This window comes from Chiloscyllium plagiosum, chromosome 36 (genome assembly GCF_004010195.1).
Source record: "Chiloscyllium plagiosum isolate BGI_BamShark_2017 chromosome 36, ASM401019v2, whole genome shotgun sequence".
Classification (NCBI taxonomy): Eukaryota; Metazoa; Chordata; class Chondrichthyes; order Orectolobiformes; family Hemiscylliidae; genus Chiloscyllium; species Chiloscyllium plagiosum.
Window position 1 is genome coordinate 4,188,052 of NC_057745.1, and position 13,161 is coordinate 4,201,212.

At 38.1% G+C, this 13,161-nt stretch overlaps 1 protein-coding gene across 5 annotated transcripts in view; it reads left to right on the plus strand.

Annotated features, from left to right (window-relative positions):
• The window catches only part of iqch (IQ motif containing H), a 181,800-nt gene that overhangs the window by 3,482 nt on the left and 165,157 nt on the right, over positions 1 to 13,161 (plus strand). For all 5 annotated transcript variants that reach the window (XR_006309444.1, XR_006309445.1, XM_043677177.1 and 2 more), the window contains exons 2-4: positions 1,462 to 1,584; positions 8,109 to 8,206; positions 9,577 to 9,697. Coding sequence is in view for 3 of the 5 variants with exons in the window: in XM_043677177.1 (XP_043533112.1) it covers positions 1,462 to 1,584; positions 8,109 to 8,206; positions 9,577 to 9,697 (342 nt within the window). In the remaining 2 variants the exon portion in view is untranslated. The remainder of the gene's footprint in view (positions 1 to 1,461; positions 1,585 to 8,108; positions 8,207 to 9,576; positions 9,698 to 13,161) is intronic.

A 13,161-nucleotide genomic window follows, 5' to 3' on the forward strand; every position in this document is an offset into this window, starting at 1 on the left:
CCTTATTTAAAGAGAGTTGGTGTGTAAGAGTCTCACTGCATCTTTACAAGGTGCTAGTGGCACAACACCTAGAGTATTGTGAGCAGTTTGGTTCCCTCATTTAAGAAAATAAATTATTGGTGGCAGTTCAGAGAAAGTTCATTGGAATGATCTGGTGTGGAGGGATTGTCTTATGAGCAAAGGCTAAAAAGGCTGAGAATCCTCTCATTCTAAACCCCAGTGAGTAGTGATCCCATTGAAATATATAGGATTCTTAAGGGACTTGAAAAGGTAAATGCTAAGAAGATGTATCCCCTCATGGGAGAATTTTTTTTTCCCTCAGTGAGTTGTGAGTTTTTGGAACTCCTTGTCACAGAGAGCTGTGAGGCAGAGAGTCCTTGTGTATAATTCAGGCTGCATTAGATTTTTGATCAGTCGGGGAATGAAGGGCAGGAACATGGATATGAGGAGTGTCCGATCAACCACAATCCTATTGAATGGCAGAACAGGCTCAAGGGGCTGAATGGCCTACTACTGTTCCTGTTTCTTATGGTCTTTCCAGCAAACAATTTAGAGTTACAGGGAAATGGAGACCAATAGGACTAATTCATATTTTTTAAAGAATGGTAAAGTATGATGAGTCAAATGGCCTTTCTCTGTAAATATTTCCTTGCCAATGTTTATCATTTTATGAAAATCCCAAAACTAAATCCCAACACATATTTTCTGGTCCTTATCATATTGCTGTTGAGGGGGAAATTTAGGTCTCAATAGCTTGTCTTGATATGTATAAAAGGGATACTCTTAAGAAAGCTGTCTACAATTGATATGGGGACAAGTTTAGGCCAACTGTTCTTGAGAGTCACAATACTAAATTTCTGTAAGCTGACACAGTTTGAGGTTAATTCAAGGCTAGTTGTTAAATTATGACTGTTTGGATCGGCAACTGCTTTTAAATCCCAACATCCTTGTCTTAGAACAAGCCCATGTTGTCAAAGCCAAAGAAAACAGCAAGGAATTACTGTCTTTTTCTTTATATATTTTAAATGTGCATGTTGAATGGCTATTTGAAATAACACTCCAGGTAGTCTTGTTGGAATGATTTCCTCTGTGCATTATTTGCAGTAAGATCATTAGTGGATTTTTATAAACACACTTTTAATTTCACATTACAGAGTGCTCAGAGGAAATCTCCTGCTATTTGGGAGATTGGCAGTAAATTGGCCACATTAGACTATGCATTTGGCGCTGAGCTGACCAGCATCAAAAGTGCAGATTTAGAACTACTAAAGCCTCTTGGTGTAGCACACCACTCACTAACTATGTTAAAATTACCAAAGCACTTGATGGGATAACTCATGATATCAATGGAATATGGGTATAGTTTGATATTATTTCACAGCTACATCTAAAGACCTGTGTTTCTTGATAAAATCCATTATCACAATGCAACATTTGAACACCATACTGTTTGTGTTTTAGGTTCAAGAGGATCTTCAAGAGCTGAAAGAGGAAATCTCACACATCACAATACATGGTGAAACCGCAACAGTGGACATTCAAACACTTGAAACAGCCATTCGTAGGACTGAAATGGGCCTAAAGGTCAGTGGAATTAAAGATGCTGGGTGCTTTAGCAAATTAAGAAGTAAGATTTAATAATTAACTAATTAGTTTAGATTAGATTACATTACAGTGTGGAAACAGGCCCTTCGGCCCAACAAGTCCACACCGATTCGCCGAAGCGCAACCCACCCATACCCCTACATTTACCCCTTACCTAACACTACGGGCAATTTAGCATGGCCAATTCACCTGACCTGCACATCTTTGGACTGTGGGAGGAAACCGGAGCACCCGGAGGAAACCCACGCAGACAGGCGGAGAACGTGCAAACTCCACACAGTCAGTCGCCTGAGGCCGGAATTGAACCCGGGTCTCTGGCGCTGTGAGGCAACAGTGCTAACCACTGTGCCACCGTGCCGCCCACCAACTAATAATAGGACTTATACAATAAATGGTAGGGCCCTGGGGAACGTTGCTGAACAAAGAGACCTAGATGTGCAGGTGCATAGTTCCTCGAAAGTGGAGTCACAAGGAGACAGGGTGTGAAGAGGCATTTGGCACATTTGCCTTCATTGATCAGTGTCTTGAGTATAGGAGTTGGGATGTCATCATGCGGCTGTACAGGAAATTGGTGAGGCCACTTTTATAAAACTGCCTTCACTTCTGGTCTCTCTGCTGTAGGAAGGATGTTGTTAAACTTGAAAAGATTCAGAAGCCATTTACAAGGCTGTTGCTGGGATTGGAAGATATGAGCTATAGTGAGAGGCTAAATAGTCTGGGGCTTTTTTCATTGGAGAGTCAGAGGCTGAGGGCTGACCTTATAGAGATTTATAAAATCATGAGGGGCATATATTGAATGAATAGCTAGCTCTTTTTCCCAGGGTGGGGTTGTCCAAAACTAGTGGGCATAGGTTAAGGTGAGAGGGGAAAAATTTAAAAGGAACCTCAGGGGCAACCTTTTCAAGCAGAGTGTAGTGCAAGTATGGAACAAGCTGCAAGAGCAGATGGTGGAAGCAGGTACAAATATAAAATTTAAAAGGCATTTGGATTGGTACAGGAGTGGGGAAGAGTTTAGAGGGATATGGGCCAAATGCTGGCAAATTGGACTAGATCAGCTTAGGATAGCTAGTCATCAAGGATGATTTGGACATTCCTGAAGAAGGGCATGTGCCCGAAACGTCGAATCTTCTGTTCCCTAGATGCTGCCTGACCTGCTGTGCTGTTCCAGCAATAAAGTTTCAGCTTTGATCTCCAGCGTCTGCAGACCTCACTTTCTCCTCAAGGATGATTTGGACCCAAGGGTCTGTTTCTGTTCTGTATAACTCTATGACTCTATTGCCTTAAATGTAAGAGGATGTTTAGTAGAAATGTGGAAAGTCATAAAGAGTTTAAATAGAATTAATAAACTGTTACAGTGGCGGGAAGGTTGTCAACAAGAGGGCACAGATTCAAAACAATGGCAAATAAACCAGAAGCAACAATATCAACCTTTTATGTAATAAGTAGTTAATATTTGGAATATACTGCCTCATAGGATGATGGAATAGATTCCATATTAGCTCTCAAAAAGAATATTGAGTACATATGTGAAAGATAAAAAAAGGCAAAACTATGTTGAAATAGCCTAGAAACTAACAGGATTGTTGTTTAAAAGAACCAGTGGAATTAATGCATTGAATGGCAATGTTTTGTGGTGTACCAATCTCTGATTTTGTAACTAATTTTAATGAATTTTAATGGACATGTTATGGCACACAACAGAGGTAGGTGAAACTTGAACCCAGACCTTTCTGTTCTATGATTTCATAAGTTTTGTATTTCTTCCAGACAATTAGTGGCCAGGAACATCTCTGGGAAAGAATAAATAATGTAGGTTTGAATTGTTTTAAAATTAGAGGCATGAATTCTGCTTCCAAGTGAGGTATGATACATTTTTTATATATTTGAGGTTTTCAAAGGTGCACTGCATCCAAACCAGAGCTGGGAGAAGCCAGGTTTTGTCTGCATACACAATGTTTTCAGTAGTCAAAAAAAAGTGACAAGCTGAAGGGCAAACCACCTCCCCCTGCTGGTTTGACAAGGAATTAAAATGTATAATTAATGCACGAAACAACGTGATTGAGAAAAACAGGTTACAGGTTAGTGAAAATGTTAGTTTGTACAGGAACAAAGGGATATTTTCTATGTGCTCCTTACACAATTACAGAACTAAACAGTGGTGCTATGAAGCTGAAATTATTACTTTGTCCCCCGCGGCCAGTGCCACCAAAACTAATATTCTTGGACTAAATTTGATTCTTTTTAAAAAAATCTGTTTCTATTGCAGAAATAAAACTAATTTGAAAAGTACTACCATATTTATGAATTTGCAAAAAAAGAGTGTGATTATTTTACAGTTCGCTGCATGCTTGTACACATCAGCTTCAAACCAGGGGAAAGATTTGATCTGCATGCCATGGATAGTGACATTGTAAATGTGTTTGAAAAGATCACAAAAGTGCTCTTTCTGTCAGAAGACTACAAGTTTGATTGCAGGAGGTGGTACAAGTGATACAGTAAGCTGCAGCATTCTTGTGTTAGGAGTTAAAATACTGCAACTTCTGAAATCCAGTGACATCTGCTGCAGCTGAAAATAGGACTGAGCTGTGGCCCCCTCCCCCACACTATCACCATCCTAACACCAATTGCTGATGAGCTCTGAAACACTTGCTGTCTGAGCTCACATGTGAAGAATGGCCTTTTGCTTGGGCAAAATGCCATGAAAGCACATCCTAGTCTGGGGTAGCACCTTCAGGAGAGGCAAATGGCAAATTATAGGTGAAAAAGAGAGTTATTTTATAAATAGTGAACCAGTGAATTCTACATTAATCACACATTATTTTCTTCCTCAGTGCAAGATGAATGCATGATCATGACTCATTTGTGATTTATCTAGTAAAGTACGGTTTAAATATATTTCTGAAACATGCATAATAACAGACTACCGAGATCACACTATCTATCATTTGCATTCCTTTTTGCAAATTATGGTTCTTATTCTTATTTTAAATCATGACACACTGTTTTTCTACAGTGAGAGCATCACAGCAGCCTTCCTAAGTCTTCAAATTGACATTATTTCAGAGCTACTTTTAACTGCAATTAAAATTACTTTTATTTGATTGAGAACTGTGATAGCATGTGCGTGTTTCCTTTCTATATTGTAGTTATATAAGTTAATTCTTAAAGCAGTCAAACAACAGCTAATTTATATTCATAGCATAGAATCTGGCCTCTTTGCTCCCAGAACTCCTATGCCTAACCCTAATCTGAGGATAACAAGGAGAAAAAAAAAGCTATCACTCAAGGGCCTTGCTATTGATCATTACTCGGTAATTGACATTGAAAAGTGCATCTCATCCAAAACAAGTATTTTCATCCTTGTTTTCAAATCCATCCATGACCTTTTTTTTTATCTTTCTAACATCCTCCAGTTCTATAACCTCTGTGATCTCTGAAGTCCTTCAAATGTAGTCTCTTGTGCACTCATCATCTTCAGCTCCTAAGCACTCAAATTCATTTCCTAAGCCTTTCCACCACTCTACATGTATCTTCTCCATTAAGATGCTTCTTAAAACTTACTTGTTGACTTTGTTTGCTCTCATATCATTTTATACCAAATTTAATTTGATAACACTTGTGAAACACCATGTGACATTTTACTACACTAAATATGTTATATTTTAATGTAAGTTAGTGGTGTGTTAATGCCAAGTGAGCTGAAGATCAAGCAGGCTGCCCAGTTGTTGCAGTATCCTGGCAGCACTCAATATTAAGACACATATGACAATGGCCACTTGCATGAGGTACTGAGCCCATAAAATAACTTGGCATCTTTCTGAAAGAAGAGAAATATATAGTAAATCTAATAGATGGAACATGACGCAAATCTTCACGGGATAGATATGGGAGACTCTGGGGAGGCATTCATAAATATTTTCTAAGCTTTGTTTTACAAACTTAAATGATCTCTAATAAGCCATTTCAATCCACAGTTCCAGAAATTGTACTGCAGCAGGAGCCTGATTTTCCCATATTTGAATCAACATTGTTAATTATTGAATCAACTAGAGTAGCACGTAATATAACAAGTTTTAGCATAATGAAACACCATTTTCTTAACATGTTGATGCAATTATTGTGAGCTGGCTTACACAGTGTTCTACAGTAATGTGCATTGTTATAATTAGTCTGTTGGCATGGTTGCCAATTCTAATATGGCACAATTATATAGTTCAAGATCAGGGTGGTTTGTTTACAGTGCTAAGTAAGAGATAAGAAATATTATGAAGCACAAGTAATGATTAAGTATTATAAAAGCTTGTATTTCAAAATAGAAACAAAACTGCATTGAATACTGATGTAAGTGTTCTGCAGTTTTATTTCTACACTAAACATATTAATTGTAGTTATGTTAACTGTGTTTTGAACTTGATAACAACAATATTTCAAGTACAATCTGCTCTCCATTTTATGAAAAAGATATAGACGCATGGAAACAAGACAAAACAACGTTTAGAGGAATAATACCAAAACTGAGAGGCTACACTAAGAAAGATTAAATAGGTTGGCAGTTTTTCTCCAGCAGAGAGCAAACTGAGGGGTTATCTGATTAAGATCTTCAAGATTATTTAAGAATCTGGTAAGATTGCTACAAATGAATTTGTTTTTACCCGCAAATATGACCAGACCAAAGACCATAAATATAAGATGACCACTAATAGTTCAAGAGAAATTTCCTTATCCAGAGAGTGGTTAGAATGTAAAACTAGCAACCAAAGTGAGTAGTTGAGGTGAAGATCATAAATATGTTTAAGGATAAGCTAGCTAAGTACGGGAGGGAGAAAGGAATAGAAAATTATCTGATGAGTTAGATGAAGCTAGAAGTGTGGGAGGAAACCCACATAGAGCACAAATGTTAACAAAACTCTGTTATATCTGCTTCTCTAGAAAATATAGTATTTTATAAAGGACCTTCCTGATGAAGAGCTTATGCTCGAAATGTCAACTCTCCTGCTCCTCGGATGCTATCTCACTGGTTGTGTTTTTCCAACACTACACTTTTTGACCTTCCTTACACATCCACTGACCCATTTTTTAAGTTCATCAGGTATTGGGGAAGCCCATTCCAAGTCTTTTTATCTTAAAATTCTGTTTGACATATTTAATCGTTATATCTCAATCTCACCTTCACTTGTATTGTTCAATTTGAGTGATGGCTAGGGTTTTTGCCCATTCCGCTTTGTGTTAGGCAATTCAGTTAGCTAAATCTTAAAATAACAGGCCTTCTCAATGACATTTCACATGGAGAGTCAAGACTCTGTAATCTAAAATGAAAAGAGATTAGAGATAGGATAATAGTGCACCAAGATAGTGTGATTGAGTTCACATTTCCAAATCATTCATTGCATCCCTTTTAATTTTCATGTCCACATAACTGTAGAAATAAAAGAAGCTCACCTGGTGATAATACTTTGCTTTGCTGCAAAGTGGTTAGCACTGCTGCCTCACAGTGCCAAGGACCTGGGTTCAATTCCACTCTTGGGCGACTGTCTGTGTGGAGTTTGTGTGTTCTCTCCAAGTCTGCATGGGTTTCCTCCCATTGTCTAAAGATGAGCAGGTTAGATGGGTTGGCCATGCTAAATTGTCCTTAGTATCCAGGGATGTGCAGCTAAGTGGATTAGCCAGAGGAAATGCAGGATTGCAGGGGTAGGGTAGTGAAGTGAGTCTAGGTGAAGTGGGATGCTCTCTGGATGGTCAGTGTTGACTCGATGGGCCAAATGACCTGCATCCACACTGTAGGGATTCTATGACTCTGTAGTGTTTCTGGTGGGGAGAATGTGTATTTATAGAAAAGTAATTTTATGTAAATAATTTCCATTCTAATTGTAAGCATAAAAACTGTGAACTGTGCATAGGCAAAAGATTTGGATTATATAAACTGAATCTGAAAAGTGTATCATTTTAAATTAAGGTGATGATTTCCAATAAAACAGACAACATAGAGCCATTCATCTTGGATGGTTATAGTGTGGTGCTTAATGGTACCAGTGGTGCATGTTAAGCCCCTATCCTGGTTGAAGTATATTTTTTGGAGCCAGCCTTGTCGTCTTGTTCATATCATGGAGTCATGGAAAGCCTGCTAACAATGCAGATGTGTGGAGATCTGTGATTAGCAAAATTTAGGCCACTGAAGATGCAACATGCAGAGAGAAAATAAAGGCTCAATCCCATAATCATTCCTTTCCTGTCTAATCTTTTGGCTATTATTTGAAGTTGACTGGAAAAGAACAGGGCTTTCTATTTTGGAGACCTCAGCCTTTTATGAATCAAAGAAAACTGTCAGAATCTAGTTTTGCAATTAAAAGAAAGGAGAATGTGTACATAGTATTTTCATTGATGCCAGCATCTCACACAGTGCATAATGGAAAGCTACTATCAGTGACCTATGCAAACCAAAACAGACTTGATTTGAAAATAATTCCTGAGTTGCCACTTGCTGAACAAAGTTTGTTATGTTGCAGAGTCATGCAGCAGAATACCTTAATGTAATCAATAACCAAGTGTTGACCCTTCCTGCTTTGGAATACAAAGATATGTCAGCTGCACACACTTTACCTGCGTAAGTACTGTGACTCATTTTGTTAATCCCAACCCAATTCATTGTCTTTAAATGCCTAAATAGTGGCAGTGTTATTCATTATTGTGGATAAAAACATGAACAGGTAATACTCTGGAAATAGTCAACAGGTAAGGTGCAACTGTGGAGAAAAACAATGTGGGCATTTCAGGCCAATGACCATTCATCGGAATTGAAGAGAGATAAAAATGTAACATGTTTTTAGTTCAGGTTTCCTGCATGTACTGTATTTTGCTTTTGTTGTAGAGACAGGCATGTAATTGGTTTTTAATTCAGATTTCCAATATCTAGTATTTTATTTTTAGTGGATAAAATTCTGGCCTGGCCTAATTTATGGAAAGGCATTCAGGGTTTAGTTTCCCTATCTCATGGACTGCTTTGTGATGCCATCAATCAGAGCATCTCCATGCCTCCAGGAGAGTCAGCATTGGAACGAACAGAAGCCAGAATATAGGACTGACTTGACAACTGAAAAATTCCTGTTTTTTTTAGAAAATGGGTGAGTACTTTGAATGAGAATTCACTACTTTTTCTATCTCGAATTCGTCTTCAAACAAGACATTACTTATCACTAAACCTATGTTCTGATGCAGACTATTTGACCTGAAATGTTAATTCTACATCTTTTTTCTCCACAGTTGCTACCAGCATTGTTTCCAGCATTTGTTTGTTTTTGTTCCAGGTTTCTACCATCTGCAGTATTTTTGTTTGTTACATGAAGTTAACAGCTTGTTTTGGGTAGATAACACAGGTTGAAACATAATATTATTGAGGAGATGGGATTTTGTGAATATAATTAAAGTATCATCTCGATGGTTGAGTTTTCAAGGAAAATCCCATTCATGCAACGATTACTGATCTTGGTAAGTTATATCTTTTCTGGAGGATTGTTGGCTCCAAAGTACATGCCATGAATTGAGCATGCGTGGGCCTAAGGGAATGATAGGACCAGATTTCATCTTAGATGCCCTACCCACCCTCGTATTTAAATAGTCTGTTAGTATTTATTGTTGCAACTCACACAGATAAAGTGGGTGACTTGTGTGAAGATTAGTATGTGGCAATAAATCCAATGCCAATGACTGAAGGAGAGAGGAAGAAACATAACTGAAAAAAATAGATATTTAAAGATGGAGAAATTCCAAAAATTCAAAATTATAAGGTGAAAAAATAGAACTTAAACATAAATGTGCACCTTCACAGGTGTTAAATGGAGTCTGCAGATCCCAACGCTTGATTGTTCGCCCTCATTATTCATGATGCTAGAAGGAAATACTTTATGGTATAAACTATTTCTTGCCACAAAAAAATCATATAATGAATCAGTGCTCTTGTAATTTATTTTCATCTAGTCCTATTTCAATGGGTGTCAACAAAATAATAAAGAAGCCTGTTGTCTACCCATCTTTGAACAAAAAGTACCATGGTATCCAGCTATGGAATGCACCTGAATATATCTCCCCTGGAACACAAGTAAGTTCATCATCTACCATGTTCTTACTGAGTAGATTTTATGTGAATGTATTAGAAAAACTGCAGTTTTTTCTTTTTTTTCCCCAAGAGTAGCATTAAGTTAAAAGTCATTGGCCTCTCTTACAGATTATTAGACAATCAGATGTGAGTGAATACAAAACATGTATCCATCATTTACAGTCATACACTAAGGCTGATGGAGGGAGAAATAAAGAGATTTAAGTATTCTGTTGCATCAATCTGCAGAGTTTCTTGACCAATGCTGTTCAGCAATAGCTAGAGCAAAAAGAATACCAAGGTGTATGTAAAAGACAAAAGACAAAGCATGCTATTTTGACCTTGTACGAGACCTTGCTTCAGTTCAAATTCTGTGTTCAGTGTGGCTACCTATATGGTGGATGATTGTGAAATATTTGTAAAGGAAATATTGGCTGGAGACGGAGCCATAATACTATAATGTTGATCCTTTGACTCATATTCCCTTTGAACATGGGTTGGGGCATGGTGTCAGTGATTTATCATGGTGAGAAGGTGGTTGGATTAGATTTCTCTCCAACAAACATTGGCCTTATGATTCTTCTTGTTCCTTAAAATACATGCATCTTACAACAAATGTGCAAAATTTGACTTGAAAATGTTTTCTTTAGAAGTAAACAATTTTCAATAACATTTCACTGACCAATAAATTGCTCACTGATTATCAGTTTAGATTCCAATCGACCACTTGCCTCTATGATATCATTAGAGTCTTGGTCAAATTCCAGCAATGGGATGTGTGTGATTGTCCTTGAAACCAAGGTTGTATTTCACTGAGAGTGGCACCAAGGGTTTGTTGACAATTTATAGTCACTATGGATGAAGAGGACTAGACTTCAGTTGCTGGACGCATACCTGAGTCAAAAGCTGTTGCAGACCAATCATCCCAGCTCTATGACATTGCTGCAGGAAAATTTCAGGGCAGTTCCCTGGATCCAATTAATTTCAAGTGTATCATCAATGACCTTGTCATTCATCACTAAGCCAGAAACAAGGTTGTAACCTGATGGTTGTAAACATTTGTAAATCCTCAGATAATGAAATATAGTTTGTCCACATGCAGCAAGTCTTGAATAACATCCACGCTTGGAACAGTCATGCCACACAAGTGTCAGGCAATGACCATCTCTAATAAGAGCATGTCTAAACATTTCTCTAAAATACCCAAAGTCTCTAATTAGCAACACCCCCGGGGCCATCATTGACCAAAATCTTAACTGGATCAGTCACAACAATGCTATAGTTGTTGGAGCAAGTCAAAGGCTGGGTATTTTGCTATCTGTGGGCAACTACAGGTTGTTAATAAATTCTGACCTTACCAGTGTTGCCCCAATTCCAAGGAAGAATTTTTAAAATAAATCTCCTTACATTTCTTAAAAGTGATAGGTATACTGGACTGCAAGATTAAAGCCATTCAATTCCTTCTGGTATCTTATCTTTCTTCAGATGAGATACTTTCTTTAGAGTCAATCAGAATCATCACTATTCAACAAATACTCCAAAATCTAAGTTCTGTGTTCTTAGTTGCTGGCTTTTACTGATCTTAAGCTTGGGTGACAGTTGAGCCAAGACTTTGGATGAAGGCAAAATCATGTGATGTTCTGATTCAAGATTCCATCACTGTCATGATGAAATGATAGCTTGGTGTGAGAGTGAAGTGCTGCTAATAAATCCCAGAATTAATCCATAACTTTTGGAGAGGAGAGAAAATTAAGAAGAAAAGGTAAACCAAGCCCACCATTCTACTTTACAGAAGAGTTGAAGTCATTCCGTCTGTGCAGGCTTGAAACGATTTGCATTAATTTTAGCTGCAGCACCATTATATTTATATCTGTGCAGTATGAAGACCAACAATAACATTAATTGCTCATTTCGACAAGTGAAAAAAAGCTGTTCGGAGATATTTCTGAAAACTCGGATGAGCAGAATCTATATTAAAGTGACTGATTTTGCCCAATTGTATTAAACATCAAACCTACACATCTACATATTACTGCACAGTTTTAGCTACTTACGTACTTGAAAATGCAATAAGAAAAATTGAATTTCCCGTCTGAACCAGTCATTTATAGCTTATTAGCATATGTTAGTGTTCACAGACTCTAAAAGGCTTTAGGTTGTTTTACCAGCACGAAATTACATCATTTGGCAGCAATAGAAAACAAGTCATATTTTTGCCTCCAAGCTATTAGTTTATTTCATAACACACATCTGAAACAAGGTTGGAGTGAAAATGTAATCATGCTACCTTATTGTACTGTAAATACAGGACTGTGCAGTCATGTATAGCAGAATTTGATTCCTTATATATTCACCAAAGAAAGGTTGGTGTGATAGATTAATGTACTTTGTTATAATAATGGAAAGGAAGGGCTGTAATTCCATGTTCATTCTGATGTTATTTGAATGTGTTTTTATTTATGTGTGCAGAGAGAGAGCGCATTTATATTTCTGTTTGTTGGTGCAGGTCCTTCTTCATCTTTGCCTTCAAGTTCATCCCTTTGCTGATCCTCTAGGGTGAGTGCAATGCACTCCCCATTTGCAGACTTCTTCCATAGCTGCATTGGCTAATTAGCAGGAAGTTCGTGATTGCAGAGCATTGAGAAGCTTGTTTGATTTACCCCTTCTCTTAGCCTCTGTTGAGCACATCCAACATTAGTATGGTTTGGGCCAGAGGTGACGACTTTAATTTGCATAGTGCCTTTCAAATGATCAATGTCCTAAGGAGCTACGAAAGGGATATTAGTAGACATCAAATCAGAATAGACAAGCTATTAAAGAAAATGGCTAAACCTATATAGGTTTCAAATGGTCTTTTGATGAGACAGAGAGATGAAAGCGATGGCATATGGATAAGCTTTGACACGAAAATTCTGGGGTGTGTGGGATATCAGGAGAAAGCCGTAATTGTCAGGTCTCTGGCACTGAGCCTGGCACTGTGGCTCAGAAGGGAAGGGGGAGAATAGAAAAGCGCGAGTGGTAGGGGACTCAATAGTTAGATGGATTGACAGGAGATTTAGTGGTCAGAAATGGGACTCCCAGAAGGTATGTTGCCTCCCAGGTGCCAGGATCCAGGATATTGCTGATCGGGTTTACAAGATTCTGAAGAGGGAGGGTGAGCAGCCAGAAATGTTGTACATAATGGGACCAATGACGTAGCCAGAAAAGGGATTGAAGATCTGAAAAGTGACTACAGAGAGCTAAGATGGAAGCTGAAGAGCAGGACAAGTAGAGTAGTGTTCTCAGGTTTGCTACCGGTGCCACGAAACAGGTGAGGAACAGTCAGTGAGTGCAGTTTAACACGTGCCTGCGCGGGCTGGTGCAGGAGGGAGGGCTTCAGATACTTAAAGGAAAAAGTGAGGACTGCAGATGATGGAGATCAGATCTGAAAATGTGTTGCTGGAAAAGCGCAGCAGGTCAGGCAGCAT